At 40.7% G+C, this 27106-nt stretch overlaps 1 protein-coding gene across 2 annotated transcripts in view; it reads right to left on the reverse strand.

Moving 5' to 3' along the window:
• The window catches only part of GPR158 (G protein-coupled receptor 158), a 192828-nt gene extending 166110 nt beyond the window's left edge, over positions 1-26718 (reverse strand). For both annotated transcript variants that reach the window (XM_088160375.1, XM_014882219.2), the window contains exons 1-2: positions 25832-26718; positions 11560-11665 (exon numbers count right to left, since the gene is read on the reverse strand). In XM_088160375.1, the coding sequence (XP_088016501.1) occupies positions 11560-11665; positions 25832-26703 (978 nt within the window). In that variant the 5' untranslated portion in view covers positions 26704-26718. The remainder of the gene's footprint in view (positions 1-11559; positions 11666-25831) is intronic.
• Positions 26719-27106: the final 388 nt, after the last annotated feature.

Below are 27106 nucleotides of genomic sequence, written 5' to 3' on the forward strand. Positions count from 1 at the left end.
CAAGAGGGAAGAACATATCCCACCTGCCTTCATTCTCCCTCCAGGATCTAAAGTCTCTCTACAGAGGATGCACTCAAAAATGCTGATCATAGGACAAAGCACAAGTGGAATTCTCAGGACCAACACAACAGGTCAGCAGCTCCTCTCCTCTCTGCTGAGATCACAGGTCACTGCCTCTGTGCTTCAGGATCAACAAGGATTCAAATGATACAAGTGAGAACTGTCTGCATGCTACAGACTGAAAGCTATTGATATAAAATCATACAGCTATGAAAGATCTGCATGGATAACTACAAACATTCTCACACTTGCAACCCAAAATTATTTGGGGCTTAACCAAGGCAAGAAGTAATTGGGAAAAAAAAAAAACCTCACAAAACACAAGGACTGCTCTTTGTAACAGTGTTTATATCTTTGGCGAAAACAAATGGAGAGGAGCAAGAGCACAGTCAAATGCTTGATGTGTACAGCGGACAAGTGAGGTATTCTTTCCTTGTAATAAGTTAATGGCAACAACGTTATTCTTTCATGTAACTCTTACTTAACAGGTAAGTATAGAGCTGTTGTAGAGAATTCATGCTTTTCAAGCCCTCCTCTTCTTCCATCACTCTTTCCTGGATAGGACTTAGAAGGTTGTGGCCCCAGTTGATGGGGACAGCTTCTGTGGCCCCAGGGATGTACACAGTGCTTCCCACCCACACCAACTCCCCTTTATTCCTCACACCTGTGACCCATGGCAGCCATTTCTCGTGTTACACACATAAATTCAAACACAGAATTAATGTAAAGCCCATGGAAAATTCAGTGAGAAGTAAGGACTTTAAATTTGATGCATCTCAATTATTACAGGGAATTCAACATTTTCACCATTTAGCAGTGTTACAAAGATACACAAATATGTGTATAAGTGTAACAAAGATACACAAATGGAGGAAACAAATTTGCTGCAGTACAAGACTATGACAAAGATGCAAAACGACTCTCCATGCAATCATGTAACCATCAAAGAAAATATTTTTAGGTTACACTTGTAACAAAAATGACTGCTATAATATGCCTTTTTTTAAAAAACAGTGTTAGAAGGCAGTTAGAATAATCCAGTTATGTGCATAATTAAAAGCAACTCTCAATCACCTATGGAAATGAAACATAACTGAAATGTGCATTAAACATGCAAAAATATTTCTTCCTTAAGTAGCTTACTGAATAATACTTCATGAGAACTGCTCTTTATAATTCACAGTCTATGTAGCAATAAAGTGGTCCCTTAGAAAGCAATCATTATTACAGAGAAAACTCAAATTTAAAAATTGAAATTCATTCTACTACCAAGTAAGAGAAAAAAAAAATCAGTCTCGTCATTTTTCACAAAAATATTCCAGAATATTCATATCAGGATGCTGGCAGCATTTTATTTAGACATTTATTTCAAACAGGCATCATATACTAGTTATCTATACAAAAACTCTGTATAACTAAGCTACCAAGAAACGCCTCCTTCAGCCAGTGTAATGCATTATTTATTCTGAAGGGCAATGAAACAATGCAAGTTACAGAGTTTAAGCTCTACAGAGCAAATATTTGCTCTCACATGCTTAAAACCAATTCATGCCCTGTCTTGTCCATATTGGAAGGATGTCTTATGTCCAGTAAAAGTTTACAAGTTCTGGAGTGCTGCTTTCTTTGACTTTCCTTTTTTGGAAGAGAGATAAGATGCTTTGGCTGAGCTAAAATAACACAATGAATATCCAAGAGTATAAGATAAATATGATTAGTGATGGAACTGGACAAACAGTATCAAAACTTTCTAAACATTTCAAGAGGAAAAAAGACATGCATTTGGTGATGCTTTGACTGGTAGACAGGTTTCTAGAAATGCTCAAAATGTATCACAAAGCCATCTACCATTAACATACAAAGCAGGACTCTCTCCAAGTGTCTTTTTTTTTTTTTTCATTTTCTTCCCATAAAAAAAGGATTAAGATTAATGCATGTCTTTAATCAAGTTTTACCAGTCTTTTAAATTATACAATCACCAAGAGAAGCTACCTGAAATACATGTTTTCATGTTTCAAAATTACACTGTTTTCAAATGTTAATTCAGGAAAATGCACTGCTAGTGTTGCTTCACTGCATTTCGGGATGAAAACAAGTATCAGTGTCCTTATTTCAAAAGAGCCTATAACAATTTACTGAACAGCCCTAGCAATCCTTTCACTCTAGGACAGTATTCTATATCTTGTAGTCTATTTGGAAATCTCCCAACTTATAATGCATCATTTTTTATCCAATTAAATGCACCAAATCTATATCTTAGATCTTCCCTTCACTCAAAGATTCAACCATTAGATTTAGATAGTATATATGAAGGGATAAAAATATTTCAAACCCTCCACAAGCAGCAACCCAGCATAAGTCAAAATTTAGTGTTATCTCTACTAAATCAATTTTCAGAGGAGTTTTGAAAGTAAATAAGTTGAGATGCTTACAGCTATTATCTAAGAAGACAAGATTCTGGATATATTGATTCCCTTTTTTCTGTTGTAGTAGAAGACCAAATCGTTGAGCTTATTATAGAAAAAGCGTCTAAAGAAAATGATTTCTCAAAAAACTTACATGCACATCTTCACACAATTATTAGAAGTTTAAAAGAAAAAAGTCATGAGCAAAAGCAGCTGGCAATGGAAGAGAATCTTAACTCTCTTGAAATGTATAAGTAAAGCAAAGTGGAAATGCAAAGCTCAGAAGGGATGCCATGTTTTCTGGATGTAAATCAGACAGGAAAAATGAATCATGCGAAGGATGAAAGAGCAGCTGTTCACAGAATCACACAGCAGGTGAGCCTGGCAGGCACCTCTGAAAATCATCCCAAGCTCTACCCAGAGCAGGATCTCTAAACCTGGCTCAGCTAAACTAGGTTGCCCAGGGCCACAAACATCACCAATGGTGGTCACTCCATCACATCTATGGAAAAACTGCCCTGGTGCCTGACTACCCTCACAGTGTAATCAAAAAAAGAGGTTTTTTACTGCTTCAGTCTGAAGCCCTACCTCTTGCCCTATCACTGACTACCCCTGAGAGGACTCTGTCTGCCTCCTTTACATAGACAAAGTCCCCAAAACCTTCTCTTCCCTACACAGTACAGTCCCAGCTTGCTCAGCCTCTTCTCACCAAAATGATGATTGTGCTGGCCCTTGGCTGGACTCCCTGTAGAGCATCCACGCCTCGAACTGAGGAGCCCAGAAGTGGGCACAGCCCTGCAGAGGAGGCCCTGACCAGCTGGCAAAGCTCTGCTAACACAGCCCCAAGGCTGGCTCATGGTAAATGTGGTGCCCACCAGGAGCCCCTGAACCTTTTGCACAAAGCTGCTCGGCCCTGCAGCCTGTGCTGGTGCCTGGGGTGAGGTGCAAGACAAGGACCAGGATCCCCCCAGCCTCTGCAGCATCCCAGCACGAAGCTGCTCTGGCAGAATACCTCTATGCAAAGGACCAGGTAATTCACAGTTTCAACTACACATCTGTACAGATGTTCAGACACACACATTTATATGATGCTCGTACATGTGCACATATACACAGGTTAGCTGTAAACACACATTAATATAAAAACAAAAAATATTTGAGGGTTGCAAATATTTCAGTTTATTAGCTATAGACAAAGTTCAATTTGTTTCTCAGGTCAAGCCAACTGAGTTAGTTTTGTTTTAAAATGTAACAGTAAGACTATAACTGGTAAAGATGACAGATATGGGACTCACTTTGCTTAAGTTAGAATGCATGGTTATACCACTTCACGAATACCTTTTTCCCCTAGCCAACCATATTTGAAAGAGGAAAAATTACTAGAATGTTTAGATGGAATTGGTAGTGGAAAAAAAAGTAGCTATTACATTCTGACAAAAACAGTAGAGCTCAGTAAGCAAATTCTACTACCTATATCATGCAAGTAAAAGACAACTGGTTGCCTTGAGAATAGTCATGGTAAATCTGGGGACCAAATTTGACTTCAGAGGGATTCTGATCCTGCTGCAAAAAGAAAACAGCACAGTGTAACAAATATTGTCTGATTGACCTCTAAGCAATACCTACTTTCCCTCACCATCTTTTATAAGTTAAGGAATAATCATAGACAATAAATATCTTATTTATTTTAGGAAGTTTATATACATAGGATGTTGGGAAAAAGTGTATTTCCTTTCACTACTTTTTCAGTGTAAGAAAAAAAAGAATAAAATCCTTATAGATGAACAATAATAAAATGCAGTAGGATGGAACTCAGTAATAGCTTACAAAGTAGTCAAAACATAGAAAGGCAGCAATACTAAAAAAATCTGAGGATCAGAAATCTAATGTTCTGCATTCCCATATTAGTACTGATGCTTAGTTTATTCATGATCTCAAACAGCAACGGGCAAGAAAGTATTAAGGGAACACAAAAGATGATTTTTAAGTAGGTTAGTAAAGACTAAGAAATTTCCAGGAGACCAGTCCTTGATAGCCATCAGTTTACAGTACTGGCAAATGCAAACCAAAAGAAAAAAAAATCTTACAAATTACTGAGATTTAAACAAAAGCATAGATAACCCAAAACCAGTCATTTTTCATTTGCAAAAAAGTATTTACCAGATGTCACCAACAAAAATGACAGTATTTGAATGTCTAGCATAATAAAATTGTGCTTAAAAATAATTTTATATTCGTTTTTTTCCATTAAAGTAATTACTATGATTCAGTGCATTGTTTTGAATATAAAGATTCAGCAGCTATTGTCTCCCATTTTTCTTCATGAGATCTTTAATGTTTTCAAGCTAATTTTAATTTGTTATGGAAAAGAAGAATGAACTTTCTTCTTGCCTCTTGTGTAGGTATAATGAAGTATGAAAAAGTAGGAAAAACTGTTACTACAGCTGATAAAAGCTTTTAAAAAGCAAGATAGACAAATTTTTTTCTATTGGTTAACTGTTGTTCAAGTCTTGAAAAAAACCCAGGTTTTTTCCAAGAAAAAAAAAAATAACCTGCATTATGTATGCATTAACAGAATTTTTCTCTTTTAACAATGAAAATAACTCTCTGCAGTATATTACCTGAGTAAACTGATAGTTAACTCAAGAACAGAGTCTGCACAGTTCATAGGAAGCTGTGTCCTTTGCAATGACAGCAACAGTGTGTTTATGTAAGAGGACTTTGGGTGACTCCATTTTGACCAAAATTCCATCACAAGTCAAGATCACTAAGAAAACTATGAAGCTCATCAGACACAGGTTTCAAAAACTTATCAGGACGTTTAAGTCCTGCTGGAAGTATCTGAAGCATGGTGTGGCTACATGTTGTGATGCACCCCAAAACCCCATTCTGAAGATGGTCCAGCCTGAGCCCTGGCTGGAGCACATCAGGACTCAGTTTACATGCTTGGCACACCACTCTGCAGAAATCAAATTCTGGAGAAGGTAATTCACACACCTGGAGATCACTCTTCAATTCCAGTCTATCAGTTTAGAGATAATAATTTTGCCTGTGGGCCAGCTGTAAAATGTGGGTAATAATCTTTGTATTACCTCACAAGATATGGGAGTACTTGCACACCTTCCAAGATAAGCCTGTCAAATCTCTCACAGAATGGACCAGATGCTTTGAAACCAAAATGCTGTATATTTATCTAATTGCATATATCTAATTGTGCTTAATGCTGCTAGAGGCATTTTTCAAACATTGCACAGGCCTCTGAATGTAGTGATAACAAATGAGAAGTCTGAACGAAGCTGTGTTCTGTTTATGCCTGGATTTGCTACAGCTTCTGCCATTTCACATCTGGGAAAGGCAATTCACAGCCAGTCTGGCACGAGAATGGTGCAGCCTGGCTGCAGTCCCCATGCTCCTTGCTGCAAGGTTTTCTGTGCCTCCCAACACACCCAGATCTTCCTTTACTTGCCCCAACCACAGTTTCTCAATCTCTCTCCTGGGAAGAGTTCTTCCCTGCACCCATTCCCCTCTCTGCACCTTCCCCTTTGCTCCAAACCAAGTGTATTTTGTTCATGTGCCAGCAGCCAACTAAACTTCTGGGCCTCACCTCTTCCCTTCCCAAACACCAGGAAGAAGCACCAGTTCAACTAACCAGCATTGCCTGACAGGATCATCTGAACATCTCTGCTCAGCAGAGAAAGATCCAAAAATTGTAGTCACAGATCTGAAAGAATTGGAAGCATAATGTTACCATCACCTGTTATATGCAAGATAAACCAAAAATATCCCGGCTATTTTAATTTGACAGACAACATCATTCAGCCAACCATCTACCCTTTTTCATGTTTTAACTCTGGGGGAAGGAAAAACAGAAGCAAATAGAACTGACCCAGATGAATTTAAATGCTCAAGTTAAGACTGCTAACTAGGATGAAAGGAATTTTTGCAAAGGTTTTCTTCTTTGAAGAAAACATTGATAACCACGATTAGCTCCTGAAAAACACAGACTCATTTAAATTTTTTGTCTTTAAAGCAAAGATGCTGTAGCTAAGCAACCTGGCTCTTTCTTAAACTGAAAGTTGGTTTTATAGCACCTTGTTTATCACTGAGAACTCTGACAAACCTCCACCTTATTTTATGTAACAGTGTCTGGGGGAGTGCCAGATTAGATCTGGTTTACTGTCATAAGGGGACTTTTCCCATGAATGCAGATGATGCAGAAGTTATTTTTAAAATAGCATCTGAAATGTTCTTTGTGTCTACTGAATGCTCTTCAAATACCCCGAGCTGTTGGAGAGAACAGATACACCTGCCTGCTTCTGAATTCAAGAATATTTTCTTTTGCTGGCTATGTTTTGTTTACCTGCATACTGAAATGAGTCACTGCCTTTTCTGCCTTAGATTCCCCCTTCAGCCCAGGATTTGATGTAGCATTTAGTATTTGTTTTCTACCACTAAAGATGTTGTTTTAAGACAAAATACATCCTGACATGCTCTCTGCTCTGATTAGGTACTGCTCTTATCCTATGTTGGATGCAATCTGCAGCTTCAAGAATGGTTATTATTTCCAAATTAGAAGCTAACTATAGTCCATAAACCCATTCACTCAGGCTGAATCACCAAACAGCTTTGCTTTCAAATTCTTCTAATTCTGACTGCACTTTTCCTAATGGATAGGACAGAAAATACATGCAAGTAATAAGCAAAATCAATGACACTGAGTATGACCCAGTGTGTTATGACTTCAGATCATATCTAATCTTAGATCTCTAAGATCTAATCTCTTGCCATGGTTCCCCTCCCACAGACTGTGCACATTAATAGCCTTTTCCCAGCCAGACAAGGGCACTAAAAAGCATTTGCTTGAAAAACCTGGAAAGCATTGGATTTTTTCCCCTCCTCTCTCCCACCTCAGTCCCCATCACAATTCTATTTTTAATCAGCCCCCGCCTCCCCCTTGTTCAGTTGCTTGTGACCTTGCATACAGTGTAATAAAATATGATGGTCCCAAATATTTTGCTAAAAAATGGAAAAAATATTTTGGCTGCACTGCTCATTTGTTTTCCCTTCACGACTGGTTTTGTGTTCGTGCACAATAAATAAACATACAGTAGGCCTATGCATCCTTCTACAAACACAGATATGCAGGCACCATATACAGACAGCAATGCAGCTTTCTTGTTTGCTCTGCTTCCCTGATTTCCTCTAGATATTTTTGCACGCTGTCATTTGTGGAATACTATTGAAACCCAAAGGGATGTCAGCTGGATGCAAGCTGCTGGCAGGCTCATTAAGGCCAGGGGAACAGTGTGGAATTTGCAGCCACTGCTCACAGACTGATGCTGCTGGCTGGAAGGATCCAGCCAAGCTCAAGGGACCACAGCAGCCGATTTCTTCAGATGCTCCTCAGCCTTGACATTATTGCTGGTGTCTCCACAAGGACTCTAAAGTTGTTACTAAAAGTGCCAGCAGCCGCTGCCAGTATTTATGGAGAAGAAATCCAATATAGTAAAAGTCTTTAAGGGTTTCAAACAGGGTAAAAGTGCATGTTCTTACTCCCATAACCAGCCTTGTCTGTACATTGTACAGCACTGCCTGTACAATGAAATTACCTTGCATTTGTTATTGGGTAACCACATTTTTTCTGTTTGCTAATTTTAGACTTGTCTCAATCATTTTATGAGCGACCCAACTTAATTATTTCTAACCCTGCAGATATTACCTGTCATATTTCTTGCAGCCCCAGAGAAACCAAATCTCTTGCCCAATAGCTTTTGGGGAAGATGTTGTCTATTTTGGAGTCAAAGTAGAAGACAGGAAGCAGAATGTAGCTCTCTCACAAAACACCTGGCCATCAGCCACTTTTTTGGATGATTCAATTGTTAAAAAAAGAGGAGAAAAACATAACTGAAATAGACTTTAGCCATGGCTGCAATTTGGCTTTCCCGTGTTAAGTATCACCTAACTTCCTGACTGATTAGGCTGAGCAGTGTCCAGTTACCCTGAGGTTAAAGGAGGGCACTCTTGTTCATCTAGGCTGCTATGAAATCAGGGATGTATGTGTACTGTCCACAAAAGAGAACAAATCAGGAAAAAAATTCATTACATATTAGGAATTTAAGTAGTTGAATTAAAAATGGGGAATCCAAAGTTCTCAGTGCTTGTTTTTGTTTTGTATTTGAGGGCACCATACCTAAAGTAAGATACTTAAGAGCCACCAATCCTAAGGAGCACCTAAATCTAAGGACAGATGAAAATTTAAGTGAGATTAGTATGTCTCAGAATTTTGCACATTTAAGTCATAATATTCCTAAATCACTCAACCTGACAGTATTTTTTCCCAAGCAGGGACCAGCACTACAACTATTCCATCACAATCAGGCTGTTCTTGATGACCTTCCAAAGACAAATCCCAGTGCCACAGTTAGCATCATCTCCTAACACTGCTGTGCCAGACTATGTGAAGGCAATACAGTACTTTCAACAACAGTCTCTATTTTCTGGTAGAAGTTGGATCCCATCCATGCCTTCTCTTTTTTTCTGTCTAGCACATACAGACCACTGGCTTACCATATGTTTCCATTCACTGTCATGCACCTCCATCTCCTTCATTTCAACTGAATTTTATTTAGAAAATAAACACTTCAGAACAGCACAGAAAGTAGGAGAATTTGTCTGCCATGTGTCTAGCAGATTTTAGCCACTATAAAAGCATTTTGTTTAATCCATAACTTTCGTCTTTTCCTTTTGTTCTTTCATAAAGTCACTCCCTGTGTTTTCATAGCATTAGGGAAGAAGGGAGTTGTATTTCTGAAATTTTTAAATATTCTGAAATACTGAGCTCTATGCCTGTGCTTCAACGGTATTGGTGGCCTGGCCACATGGTATGGGTTATGCAGTAAACACCTTCAGAGCCAAATCAGAAATTCACTATGGCAAAGGCTTATCAAACAGTCTGCACAGAGGCTATGCTGCAGTAAATACTCAATTCACCTAAAAAAACTAAAGCGAGCAAGGAGGGTCTAACTGAAGCAGAACTGGAAATCCAGAGATCTCCATTCTCTTCCTACTCTGCTAAAAACAGACTTTGTAAATGGGGACAGAGCATTCAGCCATCAGCAGCTATTTGTTTAACTGCTGCTAGGTAGGTAAGAGAGCACAGGGAATATGATTTCTTTAGCATCTATAAGCAAAACTGTGTGGAAAATATTGTTGCACAACTATGTAAGTTGCCCTTGTTCCATACAGTGGGTTCCAATGAAACAAGCATGACAAGCATGACCTTCTCTGGGTTCAGCTGTTTCTCTCAGTAGCTGGTACAGTGCTGTTCTGGCTTTTCTGTGAGAGCAAAGTTGATATCAACAGCCAAACACCAGTGTGCTAAGCAATGCTTACATTAAGTCCAGGACTTCTCAGCTTTCCATGCTCTGCCAGTGCACAAGAAGCAAGCAGAGCCAGGACAGCTGTCCTGAAGTGGCCAGAGGGATATCCCACACCATGGAACACCAAGCTCAGCATGTAGGCTGGGAAGAGCTGGGCAGGAGGGGTCACTTGCTGCTGGGGGACAGGCCAGGCAGCAGCCAGCAGGGGATATTGTGCATCACTGGTTGTTCTCTGGTTTCATTTCTCCTTTTTTTAATCCCCTCTCATTTCAGTAGTAGTATATTTAACTATCATTAGTACTGTTATATTTTAAACTGTTCTTATCTCAACCCACCAGTTTTATCCTTTTTCCCAAATTCTCCTCCCCATGGCAGTGGGGGCAGGGGAAATGAGTGGACTGTGTGGTACAGAGTTGCCAACTGGGGCTAAACCACAAGAGACCTAGGAGTGAGTTTTTCCCCTTTCATTCTCAGTTGCAGAGATGTAACTTACAATCCCATCCCTCTGCTAATATATTTTGCTCATTAGACATTAGAAGGAGGAGCACTTGCCAAAGTATATAATCATATAGAATATATTAAAAAACAATATTTACCAGGTGACATGGGAAACAATATTTTCTTCTAGGAAGAAACATAAGCGATTTAAAAAGCATTCCCTTGAATTTAAAAGTCAAAAAGTACTTGACAAAGAAAAACATTTTTTCACTTGCAGAAATATTTGTCTTAAATCAGTCTTTGATAAAGCCTTCATTTCGCATTTCATGTTTATTTTATTTAAAAAAATCAAATTAAAAAATACTAAAAAAAAGATGTTTACAAAAATTCTGAGTTCTTCTTGCTCAAAAATGTTAGCAGCTGAATTCATAAAAACCAACTGTTTTTCTAAATTTAGACTTGGCTTTGATAAACTGGCATTTTACAGAAAATTAGGCAAACATCTCCTGACTTCTGGTAGACAAATGTCAAGTTTTCCCTACATTTTAATTGTCCTTTCCAAAAGTACAGGAGTACACAAGGTACCTACTTTCACAGAAAATAAATTAGTGACTTTGAAATCACCTTTACACAGCAGAATGAGAAGAAAAATCAAAATGTATTTTGTTTAAAAGTTTCATTGAGCACATATGACTGGCCAGGCCAAATGATCTATGACTTGCTGACAGATGGAACCAGACAGAGACCTTCAGAAGAAAGAGGAAGCAGGAAGGAGCTGAGCACAAACATTTTAGTCAGCCCTGTCAAAATGTTGGCAATTCCACTAAGAAGGAATTAAAGTATCCAATTCTGCCTGTTATTCTGCATCTCTATCAAATGACCATGTTTTTCTGAATAATTACCCTTAGCATTTCAGCTACTTCTACCATACTTTGCAAAGCTGTCCAAGCAAAAGTGACACTGACATTAAAATCCTATTTTGATTTTGAGCACAAAATAATTGTCTGACTTGCAAAGCAGAACCTCATAGATTTATTTCATTGGTAGCCTTTTTCCCTGTAATTGTTATCTCTTCACAATAGCTTTGCTTCTGTTTTAACATCAATAATTCTGAAATGTAAGCACTCCTGAAACTCATGCATTCCAAAACACCTTACACAGAAAGATTCAGCCCCACAAACCACATTTAATGTCTGTAAAATAAATAACACTGATACTACAGAACACAACTCAGTGTGAAGATTTGTTACTGAAGCGAGGTCCCTTGGGGACAGACGTACCTCAGAATTGTTGAGATGACACCTGTGCGTCCCTGAGAACCATCCCTCGCTCGAGCACTGGTCAATGTCCACCTTCTGCAGATTGATGTCAACTTTGACGACACCTCTGAAAACAGAGAGAAACAGCCTTGAACACAGCTACAGAAATAAGGTAAACTTTTTAATGATGCTGTAGGCTGAAGAGCAGAACTACATCTTTCTTCTAAGTATGGAATTTGATAAAATGTCTAAAACCAGAGAAGTTTCGTGCTCCCAGAGCCATGGTCACAGAAACACATTCTTATTTTAGACTTTACTGAGATGCACTACAACAAGAGCTCAGTAATATTAAGAGTAAGGTGGCAGTTAAGAACAAGTTGTATGTCCAAACAATGTAATGCCCTTCACATTTTACTGTGCAGCAAAGACCCAAAATAAAGACAGTGAAAGACCTGCACTACTTTTTCTGAAGCCAGTAACCTTCCCAGCCAGTTCTGAGTGCAAGGTACCAGACTGCACCTCACCCCATGTCCTGCAAAAACTACATTCTCTCCTTTGCTTCAGGGAATCCTATTTACCAAAACAACTGGCAAAAGCCTGTTTTTGTACTCTCCCCAGAGACATTCAGGCCTCTTCTCTGCAGCTCAACATCCTCCTCCAGCAGCATCCAAGCCCTCTCCCCACACCTGGCCCTGCAATAAAATCTGACAACATCAGAAAGCTGCACAAGCCAGCAATAGACCACTGATGTGTGTATAGGAAGCTTTTTTTGGCTTCACAGACGTCCTGAAGGACCATCTGAATTGTGTAAGATCTATACTAAGAAGTCTCTAGGTTTCATCATCAATAGTTTACCTCAAAAATTCTTTTGAAAGAAAAGCTAACAAGTCAATTTCAAAGCTGACACTCTATTTTATAAAAACTTGAATATCAGAGAAAAAAGGTACAAGACTGTAGTTCTATATCTTAGGGAAAAAAAAAAGTCTTGTAAGATTTACATATTCTTCAAAATTACCTAGGACATTTATAACATCATTTTGTCAGAGCATGTCATCTATGACTGCTTTGCTGCAGTCCAGACTTGACAAAAATGTCAATATGCAACTTCTACCTGCTAAATCATTACAGAAACTCATTCATCGTGGATGAATGCTCTGTGCTAATTTCTTAAATCTAGAATGCCATTCCTTTCGGGTCAATCATTTCAGCCACTTGGGATAGAGGTTTTCTTTTCCACAGTCTAGACTTTCACAACTACAAACACCATCTCCCATCTTTCAGGCTGTGAACTAACAAGGGCATAGCACAGCCTCTATCTCAGAAGCACCTCATTCACCTCAAAGTGTGTTTCCCCTTTTAATTAATGCTAATTACACAATAATAGTAACAAGACAGCTACAGAGCTGTATACTTTAGAGGATACATACAAACAAAATTAGAACAGGCGTAAGAGTGAGCTTGATTAAAACCAGGACAATACTGTTCCCTCATATCTGACCCCAGTACAACAGGAGTCCACAACAGCTAAATTTGGACATTCATCTTCAGACATGCTATATAGTAAATGGAGAAACACAACTGTGTCATGTAAGTGGTCAGAAGAATGCATGCGGAAACTACATAAAGCAGTAGGAACTACATAAGATAGTAGGAAGTTAGACAGTACAGGAGCTCTTCATCCCACTCAGTCTCCTGACTAGAATCTGAACAATCTAATGCTGGGCACATTTAGAAATTACTTGAAATATTTAAGTGCTGGTTCTAGCAAGTTAAATTTAAAATAGCACACACCACACTTCTGGAATATTCTAATATATTTTTAGTTTACAGCTTTGTGCCTTTGTACACTTGTTTGGAACAGCAGTCTCAAAACAATGTTTCTATCCCAAGGAACTGGTTTTTCCATATTCCAGGTGAGCACTAACCTCAAGACAGAAAACTGCCGTGCTGCATAGATTATCTCTTTAAAATGTTGATACCGGCAGATTACAAATTTACCCTGGCAAGAAAGTGCCTGATCAGATGCCTGTAGCAGTAGAGATAACAGATCACTCACCTGGTCATGTGTAGATCCCACCAGGTAGGTTTCTAATATTTTCTGGACCTTTATGAGCTAATACAAATGTGTAGGCTGAGAACAGGACCTGTTCTGCAAGTGAATAATTTCCTCATGGCTGCATACAGACACAAAGCAGGCAGCAGGACCAGGACCAACACTACTCCTTGCTCTCCTAATCCATGTTATACACCAGTCACATTGACAAAGCTATCAAGGATCAGCATCATCCCAACTACTCAAAGAAATCAGTTTATACAATAGGAAAAGCAGTGATAATTCAACTTTAATAGAAATGCAACCCATTCACCTGAGGGAAGGAGGTTTTACTTCCTTTACACGGAAAGTTTTTCCCTTGTGAACATTTTGCTTTTAACTGATAGAAGAAGAAACTGACCTTTCCCTCCTCAAACACTTCTGCAAAGGGAAGTACAGATTGCAAATAAGGGACAAACTAATCACTGCCAGAAGAGAAGAAACACCTTTAAGAGTTTGCTGTGTCGTATCACAAGCAAGCCCTGTAGAAGCAAAATGACAGTAAAAAAAGGATATAAATATTTTCAAAAGAAAACTCACCTAGAGGTTACTTGTGAGAAAGACAACACATACAAGCCAGAGAAATTAGGGTAAGTACACTGAGAAAGTATTTGAGTATGGCCTTGTGCTAGAAGTGCTGCAATTTGGAGAATTCATGGTATGTTCTAGTGTGACAACCATCAGAAAGCAGGAGAGCATCCTAACACTCAGAGCCATGTGCTAGAAAGAAAGTACTTCTGGACTTCTCACATCAGAATTGATTAAAGAACTTTGAAAGTTCTTTAATACAATTATTTTGTTAAAAATAAACGCAAAAATCAGATTCACACAGCAACTGCCATTGGAAGAAGCCTCTTGTGATCATTCAGTGTAACCACCTGCTCAAAGCAGGCTCAGTTAAGTTGGGGGTTTTTTTTATACCTTCAATAATAGAGACTTCACCATGTCTGGGAAAGCTGATCTAGTGACTGATTAAACTCACAGTGTCCAAACAAAAGATTTCTGATGTTTAAATGAAATTTTTTTTATTTCAGTTTGTGCCTCTTGAGCTTTCCATGTTTTCATTGATCAAGGCTGAGAAAGGTCTGTCTCTCTCCTTTACACTTTTTCACTGGGTACTTACATATAAAATGCCCCTGAAGCCTTTTCTCCAGGCTGAACAGTACCAGCTCACTCAGCCCTTCGTGTGTGTCAGATGCTCCAACCTTTAACTCTGTGGCTGTTCTCTAGGTTTGCTTCAGTACATCCATGTCTCCTGTGCTGAGGAGCCCAGAAGTAGAGATACACTCCTGATGGAGTCCCATCAGGCTGGGTAAAGAGCAAGGATTACTTCCCTCAACCCATTGGCAAAACTTCCTCTCACCAACCAGGAGGCTGTTGGCTTTCTTTGCCACAAGCACACGTTGGTGATTCATGTCAAACTGGTGTCCACCAGGAGTATATAAAAAGTGACTGACCTCCAACTGGTCACCAGTTATCTACACACAGAAGGCTGCTGAGTTGGTTAAACACTATTTCCCCCTCAGAAATCCATGCTGACTACTCCCAATCACATCCCTCCTATTGATGTGTTTCAGAAGGGGTTTTCACAATGATTTGCTCCATCACCTTCCCAGGGACTGAGGTGAGACTGATCAGCCTGCAGTTCTTGGAAGACATCAAGTCCAACCTTGGACTTCTTCACATCTTATGTCACAAATCACACTTTTCCATTCAGCAGCAAGCACCTTGGAAGAGACCTTTAAGATCATTGAGTCCCAACCATTAACCAAGCACTGCCAAAGTAACCACTAAACTGTGTCCCCAAGTGCCACTTTTAAATACCTCCAGGGATGGTTACTCAAACCTAGTAGCCTGTCCTGATGTGTGACAATCCTTTCAGTGAAGCAAGTTTTCCTAATATCCAATGCAAAACTCCTCTGGTACAACTTGACATTTCCTCTTGTTCTATCCTGTGACCTGGGAGAAGGGACCAACCCATACCTGGTCCCAGCCTCCTTTCAGGCAGCTGTAGAGCAGTAAATTCTCTCCTGAGCCTCCTTTTCTCCAGAATAAACTCCCTCAGCTGCTCCTTACAGGACTTGTGCTCCAGCTCCACTGCCCTTCTCTAGACTTTCTCCAGCCCCTTTATTATCTTTCCTGCAGTGAGGGGCTCAAAACTGACCCCAGGATTTGAGGTACAACCTCCCCAGTGCTGAGTACAGGGGGATGATCTCTGCCCTGGTGCTGCTGGCCACACTATTGCAAGATACTCCTGATCACAGCCATGCTCAGACAGTGCCTCCATATTCCTCCCAGGTTATCCGGCCCCACTTCCACCTGCACTTTCAATTTATGTTTAAGTTTTGTCAGGATCACCCTGTTAAGCAATACAAAGTCAAAAATATTTTCATACTACTTCTTCCAGAAACACTACAAAATTCTTTCATTTCAAACTAAACACATGTTCCTTTTGCTTCTCTTGTACCAAAGCATTTCTTACAAGAAAGTTTGTTTTCCACAAAATCCAATCTTCATGAACTCAATGCAAACCTTTTACCTACACTCTTCTCCCATCTGCAGTTCTTTTGTAGCACAACCTGAACTTTTGACATGGTTAAGTTCTTCTGGTCTTCCCTTCTCTCAGAGCTTTGTGAGTTTCTGGGGTGAAAATCTACAGCAAGGAGAAACAGGACAGTGCAGGAGCAGGAAATCAATCTCTCCTAACAGTTACAAGCTGCCACAGGATTTCAAATGTTTCCCCCCATGGTGCATATCATTACTCTTTTTTCACTAGACCTCTGCAATACGTGTTTCATAGTAACACCACAGCTCTGAAGCTACCTGAGCATACAGTGCTTTCAAAAGCAAAGTTTCTGTAATGTGTACGTGGCATTTATAAAAGGTATCATGATGGTACAAGACTTCTACTGTGTTCATTTGAGATCTTTGCCATTTTAAAACACCATCTCAGACTTGCACCCCACTGCTATTACACAGAGTACACCAATATGTACATGATATATTTTTGAAATTCATCTGTGATTAATACAGTAGCTGGCACAGTCTGTTTAGCCACCCACATTTTCAGTTATTTTTGATTCAACATTCGGAAAATGGAACATATGGAAGAACACATCCTCCTAGAATGTATATGGACCAACTGCCTGTTATATTTATCGAACTAATTGGGAATAATTGCAGTGTTGCTATCTTGGTGGAAGCAATCAAGACAAATATCAAGGGTGTAAGAGTAGACTCGGCTTGTCAGCGTAACACATTCATCCACACTGGCAATGCTGCCTGGCTGAACTCAAGCCACAGCCATAAGTTAATAACAATATTATTGGTAATTGTGGACCATCTGGCAGGTAAGTATATTTTGTTAATCTCCTTGCAACAATAGATAGTTGTTTCCTGCCACAATTTTGCAGTCCTTACAAATACAAAAGAGATATCTAAGGATTGCATGTCCATGTTAAACATGCAGTTAAGAAAGAATTAGTTAAATTATACATAAGATAATCATTGAAGAATGAGGTCATCAAGGATTTTCTGTCAGGTCAGAGGTTTGATTTAAGAGGCTTTAATGCCTGTCTATATTTCCAGTACTACTGTTTGTTGGCATGCTGCTTGCCTTGAAATCTGTGCCAGAAATTGATTTAAGCTTATTTTCCCAAACTACTAGCTATCTTGATAGTTTCAGTAGTTATAATATTTCATTGTAACAACATGTTGTAAAACCTATCTACAGAATATTTTTTTTTGCCTCTACTTTTACATCATTAAAAAACCCAGGAGGAACAAATTTTTTTTCCTCCTAGCCAGCTTAAGCCAGAACTGTACAAAATAATAGTCTGCCAACATTTAAATGGTGATAAACAGTATCCTTGTGCTCTAGCTCTTCAAAAGCTTTTTTGGCACAGAGGTCATTACAGCTCAGCTAAACACACAGTTTGCCTTCCAAGCTTGTACACTTACTTTTGTGCCTGTAAGCATTGTGAGCACTCATAATTAAGGTATAAGGGATGATTATCATACACTGAAGTGGGCATCAACCCCCACATCTAAACAGCTGCTTCGATTCTTGCTGTCATATTCATTCAGCCCTCCATACTGTCCTTCATAAGTACTCTTGACCAGAAAATAAGAATATAAGAAAAACAAGTTCTCTACAGTCATCAGAAATCTGCAAATGCCCACTCCTCTAGACAAACACACACTGTATTTAGCATAGCTAATGTTTTCAGGGCAGATGCCTTTTCTGACTACTCTCATTTTGGAGGTTGCCACTTTCAAGAATATTAATCTTCAAATACTGTACACTACCTGACACCTGAGGCTCCTCCCATACAATGTGCCATCAGCTGAGCACCCAAAAACAATCCTGGTGTCAAATTCACACATGAATTCCAGCTATAAGTCTTACTGACAAGCATCAGCCTCTGCAGGTTCAGCTTGCCTTTGAAAGTTAAGATTTAGGATTCTGCATCACTTGGACATTGTCAAAGTTGTTACCATGCCTAACCAGCCAGATTCACAAAAGGCTACTGGGACATGATACACAATTTTTGGAGTTACCACCAATTCCATACTAACAGGACAGACATTTCCCTAATTCCTCAGCCATAGCATGACTGATGTTTTCCAACTCACATTTTCATAGGAGAACCAGCTTTCACTAAAAATAAACTTAACTGAGGAATAAGGTATAGCAGCGTGGGCACAAATTAGGATTCACCTGCAAAGAAAATCCCTCTAGGCCATTTAAAAAAGTACTACAAGTACTTAAAGCTGAATTCTCTATTGTCTGCAAAATTATTTCAAATTTAAATCTGCCTTCAGATTTATGGCATGCAGTGCTGCCTCCCCGAGGATTACCCTGCAGTTTAGTCAGAGTTTCTTTGACACTCTATGGGGCAGGGATGGTTTGGTGGGGTTTTTTGTTTGTTTTTCTTGAGGATGCTCGAGTTGGTGCTAACATCTTAACTCTGTCGCAAAGCATTGCTTTGTGTAGGAATGCCAGGTGTCAGCGATGGTAGAGTACCACTTACATTAGATTATCCCTATGAAAAGAGGTCTTGAAGCCAAATTCAGGTTACTTTTTTTTAATGTTTCCATTACCACTCATGGGGTCAAAGAGGCAGGTAGAAAGAAAGGGTCCCAAGGAACATAGCACAATAGAAAAAAATATGTTAGGAACACAAAGAGCTTTTGAAATAGAAGAATCCTACACAGGAGGGATAGTCTCAGCCTAACTATATCAAATCCTGTGACCCTGAAGATTTATTTAAAGGTATCAAGGTCATTTTAAAACTCAAAAGTAAGTGGAAGCCAACCTCAAAAAAAAAAAAAAAATGGAAAGCATAAACCTGGGCAAAGAGAAACATACAAATTACAAGAATGTAAGACAAAACCAAGACATTTTTAGAAACAGCAAGTTAAAAGGATAGGGTCTACTTTTCAAATACCTCAGGAAGTGGAAGGCTGAAGTAGAATCTCTAACACAATACACAAGGTACAAAGATATATACATAAGATATAAAAATTTCTCAGAGTAGAGACAGCTTTTGACAAAAAATGAGTTATTTTCATCACTATTGAAAGAATCAATGAAACAAAAGTCAGCTTTCACATGCAGGGAAATTAACAAGCTGGACTTCACAACTATCTCTTTTTTGTTTGTTTGGCCCATTCACAGATGGCCATAAGTGGATGGCCAGTGACAAAGTTTCCAAGTGATAAAAATGCTTAATATAATCCACAACTAAACCTGGCTGACACAGAAATGATGCAATAAAACACTTTGAAAAAAATTTCATTCAATATTTTGAATGAAATTTCAATATTCAAATACTTTCATATTTTGAAAGTATTCATTTAAGAATCTGGGATAGCCCAATGAATTTAGATTCATTAAGTGAATTTAGATTCATTAAGTGAATTTAAAAACAGAAAATTATGGAACTCATAATAGATGGATATTATGGAATACAATGCCAAACTACCTTGCAGAAGACAAAAATGTGTTAAAACACGGATAAGAATCATGAAGGCCAGTTTAATATATAACTACTATCCACTCATTCAGATAAAGTCTGAAAAAACAATTTTTTATTGCTTATCATTGGTAAATTGGACATAGGAGAACTTGATATTTTTCTTTCAGTACCTGCCAGAAGCTGTTTTTGGAGCAAGATGGAAACCTTTCCTCTGACCCAACACAGCAATACACTTTTTCTTACCTTTAGGAACATTTCTATCTGAGCCCACACTCACAAATAGAATAGATGGCAGTTCTGGAGCTGAATCTCAGATAGTAAGGACTGTTACGTGTCCATCCCCTTCAAAAGAGCTTTGATAACCTGCTGTGCTGGAAGCCTGGCCCAAGGGGGATGGGGGTGGAGAACAAAGGAGTTGAAAACAGAAGTCTGACCCCCAAAAAATAGTTCCTTTTATTGCAACTTAGCATGTGCTATGTAATTGTGCACATGAATGCAGTATAGGTTTCAATTCTCTCATGGCCATATTTAATTTCTTTCTTCAAAGACCCACTTCTCTTTCTCCAATACTGAAGGAAGCTGAATCATGGCTCTCAAAGAGAAATCCCTATTTATTGTTCCTTTCCTACATTTCAGCTACATCCAGCTTTCTATCTCCATTCATGACCTCATATGAAAAATGCTGGCAGGGACATAATTGATTGCCTAGAGAATACTTAAAATATCCTGAGGGTTTCCATAAACAGACAGTATAATAAGAGGCTTCTTTGTTTTAACTTCTTTTCAGGAACACAAATCCAATACTTTCAGAATTCTAGGAAATAAATTATTCCTTTTCATTTTTGAAACCTATTCTAAATCCACCCACACCTTCAATCATGTTAAGGACCAAGACGTGTTATAAAAAATGTCAACCTCACCATTTTAAAATATTTTCAGTATTATATAATGGCACAAAAAATGTAAAAGTCTACTTAAACAATTAAAATTAATTTTCTCTTAGCTCAGTACTCAGACTAAAGAGAGATTGGAGGAAACTAAAAAAAGGGGGCTAAAGGAAGAAATTAAACCATGTCTAAAGGAAAAAAATTACCCATTTTTAAAATTCCTCTTTTCATGTCTACATTTGTTTGGGTTTTTTTACCAAGTAATTTAATAGCTGTGAAATATTTAGCAGAATAATAAATCATATAATATATATAATCCCTAAGAAATTACTCATTTGTCATAAATACTTCTACCTCCATAGTTTAATCTGTCTTCAGTAATGTTTCCTTAACTAAGAGCCCCATCATAGTCTAACACTGGAGTGGTCCAAGTAACTGTTAATGGTACAGTGGAAATCATTACATTATACTGCCTTTAGGGAAGAATCAGCTCAATTTAACTGTGCAGTAAAGATGATCTTTGCATCAAGGAATATCTTTCCAATAACTGAGAGAAATAGAAAACCTCTGGAAGACAGAAAATATTAAGATGTAGCACAACCTGGCCAAACTTGAGAATGAAGTTACCTGTAAATCATTCAGAACAAGAGTCCATTCAAAATAAAAATAAAAAGCAAGCAAACAAAAACAACAAAAAACCCCATCCCCAACTTATTCAGCTTGCTGATTGAGTGCCTTTCTGCCAAAACAGACATTATTCCACTGGATTCTCCCTAAAAATCTTTTAAAAATATAGCAAATGCTGTGCTGGATTTGGCGAAAAACTTGCTGGAATATAATGGGAGGGGAAAAGAAAACAATGCTTCATATTTTGAAGACAATCTAACCTCCACAATGAGAAATCATGCAAGACCAATGACCAGTTCCCAAAATGTAGATGTATTACAATATAACGTTAAAAAAAAAAAAAAAAAAAAAGAGAACAGCACATAAAGGAACATTTTGAACTGCAAAAGCAGCAACTCATTCATCAGAGTTTGGGGATAACTGATGTCATTGCACAAGGCTGAAACAGTGCACATGAATCTGACTAACCACATTCAGGAAATACTGGAACAGGACTTGAGAAGAGGGACCATGGCAACAGAAAGCTTATGACAGACTAAAGAAAGCCAGTTTGTGTAGTCTAGTAAACAAAGGTGGAGAAGGGGCCACTGCCTATAAATAAATCAGGCCAGTAAACACCAGCTAAGAGTGCTAAAGTCAGATGGAAGAGAGTTCTGGATCAGAATAAATTCATGAGGCCTGACTGTGAATAAATTCAGATCAGAAATCAGGAGACATTATCCAACCCTTAGGTCTGGCATGCCAGTGAACCGAAAAGTCAAGAGGGAAACCCACCTACTTAAAGATGGAGATTTGTCAACCGATGACATCAAGGGGGCTTGTGACAGCAGAAGACTGACTCAGTGACCCAGCAGGAGGTTTTTTTTAACTTGTGTGTTCCTATTAGCTGACTATTCAATCATCTTTCTTCTAGATGAATAAGTGACCTTTCCCACTTGTCTCCTAGACTCCCTAAAGCAATGAACACCTCTCATTTCTTCTCCAGGTGCCAAGAAAACACTTTTAGAAAAGGAATCATTTACAACATGCAACTTCTCACTCTTTTCCACTTTCTCAGTAAGGCTGCAAGGAGGACAGTTGGGTCATCATGTGCCATAAAATATGGTTCATTCTGACTGTGTGATAGGCAGTATCAGGGGAGAGGCACAGAAGATCTGTGACAGATCCTACTGTGCTCTACCCCCTGCTGCACTACAGTAGTAGAGTGCTTAGGCACATTAGGTTGTGAATTTCAGCTGCAAACGGCGTCAGTTTGGACAGGAGGGATGGTTAACATCAAGTGATGACTTTGAGTCTCTGTGAATCCTGATTTCTGAATGAGAGCCGACACTGCATCTTACAAGCAGTTAGTAGTGATGTTCTCTCCATGCATTTTGGGTGGAAAAACCAGCAAATGCAGACAAAATACCAGCAAGCAGTGCTAAGAAGCTGCAGACATTGTACTCGGATAATGTGGCCCCACTGGGCCCGAACAGCTTCTGGTACATTTATCAGCACAACCAAGTTGCCTTTGCTTTCTCCATTTCATCTCAGTATTCATCTACAGTGTCAGCCACGGCAAGACAACCACATTCTCTCCTTGGCCTTCACTTGGGGCAGTCTGGCAGTAATCTCTTGGGGAGAGGTGAGATTGAAGACAGATGAGTTGTTTGCAAGAACCCCCGAGCCTGTAACACTCACAACAAACTCACAACGCTCAGGCCAAAAGCTCTGCAACTTCACAGCGTTAAGAACAAAGCTCGCTGCTTTCTGCTGCACTTTTGGAACGTCATTGACAACAGCACTGCAGCAGCAGCATGCACTGAACACAGCCAGGAGTAGTTATCAGTATTGCCTCCATTAATCTCTTCCCATCGCTATGCCACATGAACAAACCCATCTGTCACTGCCACAGAAGAGACAGCAAGAAGGAGCAATGGCTTTTCCTTCTGTAATGTGAAAGAACTTTTTCATGGATAGAGCAGGCTCCTGAATGGATCTCACTCTGTTGTACCACGCCTTAAACCTAACTTGAGCAAATAAATTACACAAACTGTTACAATAATATTAAAGAGGCATACAGTAAGTAACCATTAATGATATCATGCCAGACTACTAAATAGGAGGAGCATGGGAACTGATTCACTAAAATGTTTCTAACAGATGGTTCAAAGATACATTTTTGGGAGAACCAACATAGCTGCCCCAAAAGATGGAGGTTAATGCTCACTGTTTTTCCATAAGGGCCTTAAATAAGAATTTAAAGTCAAAATATTGTGTCACTCAAAGACTGATGATGAGGGGAAGTAAAGCTTACTTCAAGAGGCATCTTACAGTAACTCACACTAGTTTTCCAGTAACCACACTAGATTTTACATTTTTCTATTATATGTTCATGCTTTAAACCATTTTTTTCTCTTAAAAATTCACATTGAGGCTGTGTACCTATTAAGTATTGAAAACTCTGTGTAAATATTGAGACAAATGACAAGTCTTGGAAGCGTATTTTGTGTATACTATTTTCTGTGCAGCTGAGAATCTACTTTCTCAATATTCCAAGTAATAATCTTATATTAAAGCCCATCTTTCATCTAGCATACTTCAAATCAGGAGCACAGGAACTATCCTTCAGCCTTGCCAGAATGTGTATGTATTTATAATTTCATTTCTTCCACCTGCTTCTTTAATAGTTCTGCAAAAAAAAGCCCATTTTTTAGAAATGCTTACAAACGCGTCTCTGTTGATACAACATCTTCGTTAGTTTTGTCCTAACTGTACAGTAAAACAGCAAGACAACACTTTGAACTTGCATAGCATACTCCATCTCAAGATCTTCTCAATAAGAAGTGGTTCTCCAAGCTTACATGAGCTCAGTGTATGCCCTTTGAAGTATCAGAATTACAGCAGGTTATTCTATTTCCACAACGGAAGTGACCCCTACATGGCAAGCAGAGGCTGGGAAGATGAGGCAGGAGAGGCAGAACTCTGCACTGCATCCAGGAGGACATCTACTGGTTGCTGTGGTTGGCCAGGGTTATGCCAAAACAGACCTGGTGTGTTCTGCACACCAAAGCTACCACAGCAGAAACCTACACCACTGAGATGCTTCCTGGTATCACAGAATCTTGGCACAGGGCTGGAATTGGAGCTTTAGACTCTTCTGCTTAAAACATAGGTTTATTTCCTCTTCAATTAAGTCAAGATTGAAGCTTCTTTGAGTTAAGCTTTATATCAAAGTTTATATTCTCAAAGAGCTGGTTTGCAGCTGCCAGCACACCTCCAGCCTAGTGGTTCTGCAAAACTCTATCCCCAACAAGAGAATATCCGCCTACATTAACTTTCATCCACATCCTGAAGTTCATCAAATGTTGAACATTGCATTTCAATGATCTCTGACAAGCTTCCTGACTTCTCTGGACTCCCTAGGGTCCAGAAGAGCTCTACAGTAGACCTATTCCTGGGTTTTGGTCTCAAGAGGAATTCAGCAACAAACAGCCTACAGATGAGCTCATTTTACCTTAACCCTACCATCCCCACTGAAAAATTCAGTGCAAAACGTAATTCAACAGAGAAAGAAGCAGGCATTATCCATTCAACAAATTTCAGGCTTTTTCAAGGATTTATGACGGCACTCATATCTCTTTGATCTCACTAGATTTCAGACTAAGCCAAGAGAAACAGCATCTGCAGACACTATTGCCTCGCCACCTAGGTGTGGCAAAATCTCTTCCGTGTCTGCTATGTTCTTATCAGTCTTTACCTACTATTAATTCATAGCGTGAAAGAAATCCTGTGCTCCTCTCTCATCCTGAGCTATGCCAGCTGCTTCAGGGCAGTGGGCATTCCCCACTGGACAGAGCTACCCGTGAACCCCTCACAGGAGTGCCAGGGGAAAAACTGGCATCTACACTCTACTGCTCTCATTCTTTGAGCAAATCTCACTTCGGTGTCAAAATGCAAAGACACTAGAAAGAGCCTTTTTCTGTCTTCCTCTCTGTTAGTTGCAGTTCAGTGGCAAAGTATGTAAAAGCAACAAAAAGTATATAAAGCAATAAAAAAATAAGTAAACCTTTACATATGCCAGGTATCAAATATAAAGCTGGTGATATAAAAGGAAAGCTTGCCTACTGCCAGTTCAGGTTATAGCCACATGAACTATGACAGAACTACAGTCACCAACGCTTATTCACCTACAAGTGTACTGACTGCTGACCAGGCTCGAGCACCCCACAGTGGATGTGCTCTGGAGACCAGAAACAGCAGTTTACCAGCACAGCAGTGTTATTTCCCAGCAGGTTATAAGCATAGCTGGGGTCCAGCTAGGTTCAATTTCACAGTATAGTAAGAAACAACCCTCAGTGAGCATTTTCCTCTTGCAGACACAGATAAACTTCAACTGGCAACTACTGCTCTCCTCTCCCCATCACAGGCACACCAGGAACGTAACCCACATGCACGCCTGCTCCAATAGGAGCAGGGAAAGCAAACGCTGTCTTACAGACAGAGAAGACAGCGATTCTTTTATGGAGCAACAGCTCCCGAAGGCACGAAGGTACAGCTCAACAGGAAGGCCTGAGCTTGCTCTGCGGTGTGACTGAGCAGCCCGTGCAGCAGGGCTTGATCAGGTCACCCAGACACCAGAATGCCCTTCCTTAGGAGAGGGGCAGAACCAAACCCCCCTCCTGCCTCCCCTTCTCGACAGAAAGCAAGCAGAACACTCCTCTTACCTGAACTCGGGCAGGAGGTTTGGCCGCAGCCCGTAGAAAGCCGCCGAGAGAGTCACTAGCCAGCCGGGTTTGTAATTCCCATTCTCACACTCCAGGTATGGTGAGGACCACCTAATGTGGTTCTTATCAGCAGTGAAGCTCTCCCGCCTCTTCCAACTGTTTTCCAAAGTTTTGGGGCCCGTGTTTATGACCTTCCTGTGCAGATGTGGCCTCCACTTGCGCTTCAAGCTGTGGAACCATTCAGTTTCCACAGAGGCGTTGGCCAGGCGGTGAGCCGTGGAGGACAAGTCCTGCAGGAGGACCTGGCTCTCGTGCCTGCTGGCCTGGAGGAAAACCTGGGGAGTGGAGGAGAAAGGCTCCGTGCTGAAAGTGATAGCGGCCCTGGAGATGTTGGGGTCCTCCTCCAGCAGGCTCCTGATCAAGGCGCGGTACCACTCCAGGTCCTCCTGCAAGTTCTGCTCCCGCGACTTATTGCTCTGGAGGATCATGTTGAGTAAGTTGGTGGCGTGGGTGAGGGTGCCCAGGGCGCCGTGCAGGGAGGGGTGCGAGGTGAAGCGCGACTTGCCGGCGAGGCTGGCCAGCTCGTACCGCCCGGAGCAGTTGGCTCGCCGCAACTCCCGGGAGTCGCCCGTGTAGAGGAACGAGGCCACGTCCTGGGGCACCTCCTCGGCGAGCCGCTGCGCCAAGATGGTGCTCTCTGTAGAGCGGCTCCGCGGAGCCGGTAGAGGCTCCCGGCTCTTGATGTGGTTGTAAATAGGCTGCTTCCCTCCGAGCGCCCGCTCCCGGCCGCGCACTGCCTGCCCTTGGTCGGCTGCAGACCCCAGCCCGCGCTGGGCGAGGAGCAAGAGGAGAAAGAGCCGGAGCAAAGCCATGTCCCCCGGTGCTGCCGGTCGCGCCGGCACGGCGAGGCAGCTGAAGATGGGCTTCGCGCAGGCGGCCGCGGTGCAGGAGTGCGAACGCGCAGAGGCGGCCGAGCGGCAGCGGGGCGGAACGCGACCCCCGGCCCGCGAGTCACCTGTGGCGGTGCCGCCCGCAACCTCCCCAGCGCGGGGCTCCGCACAGCCCCACCGCCGGCGAGGAGCGGCGCGCAGCCCCTCCGGCGACAGCGGAGCCGAGCCCGCCTGCGCCTCCTCCCGCCGCGGCCACCGCGCTCACTGAGCTCCTGCCCGGCGCAGCGCGCAGGGGCGGCGGCGTCCGCGCCCGACAGAGCGGCGGGTCCCCCCGCGGCGCCCCGCCGCCGCCCGCGCTCCGCCGCTCCGCATCCTTCGGGCGCCG

This window comes from Sturnus vulgaris, chromosome 1 (genome assembly GCF_052056855.1).
Source record: "Sturnus vulgaris isolate bStuVul1 chromosome 1, bStuVul1.hap1, whole genome shotgun sequence".
Lineage (NCBI taxonomy): Eukaryota > Metazoa > Chordata > Aves > Passeriformes > Sturnidae > Sturnus > Sturnus vulgaris.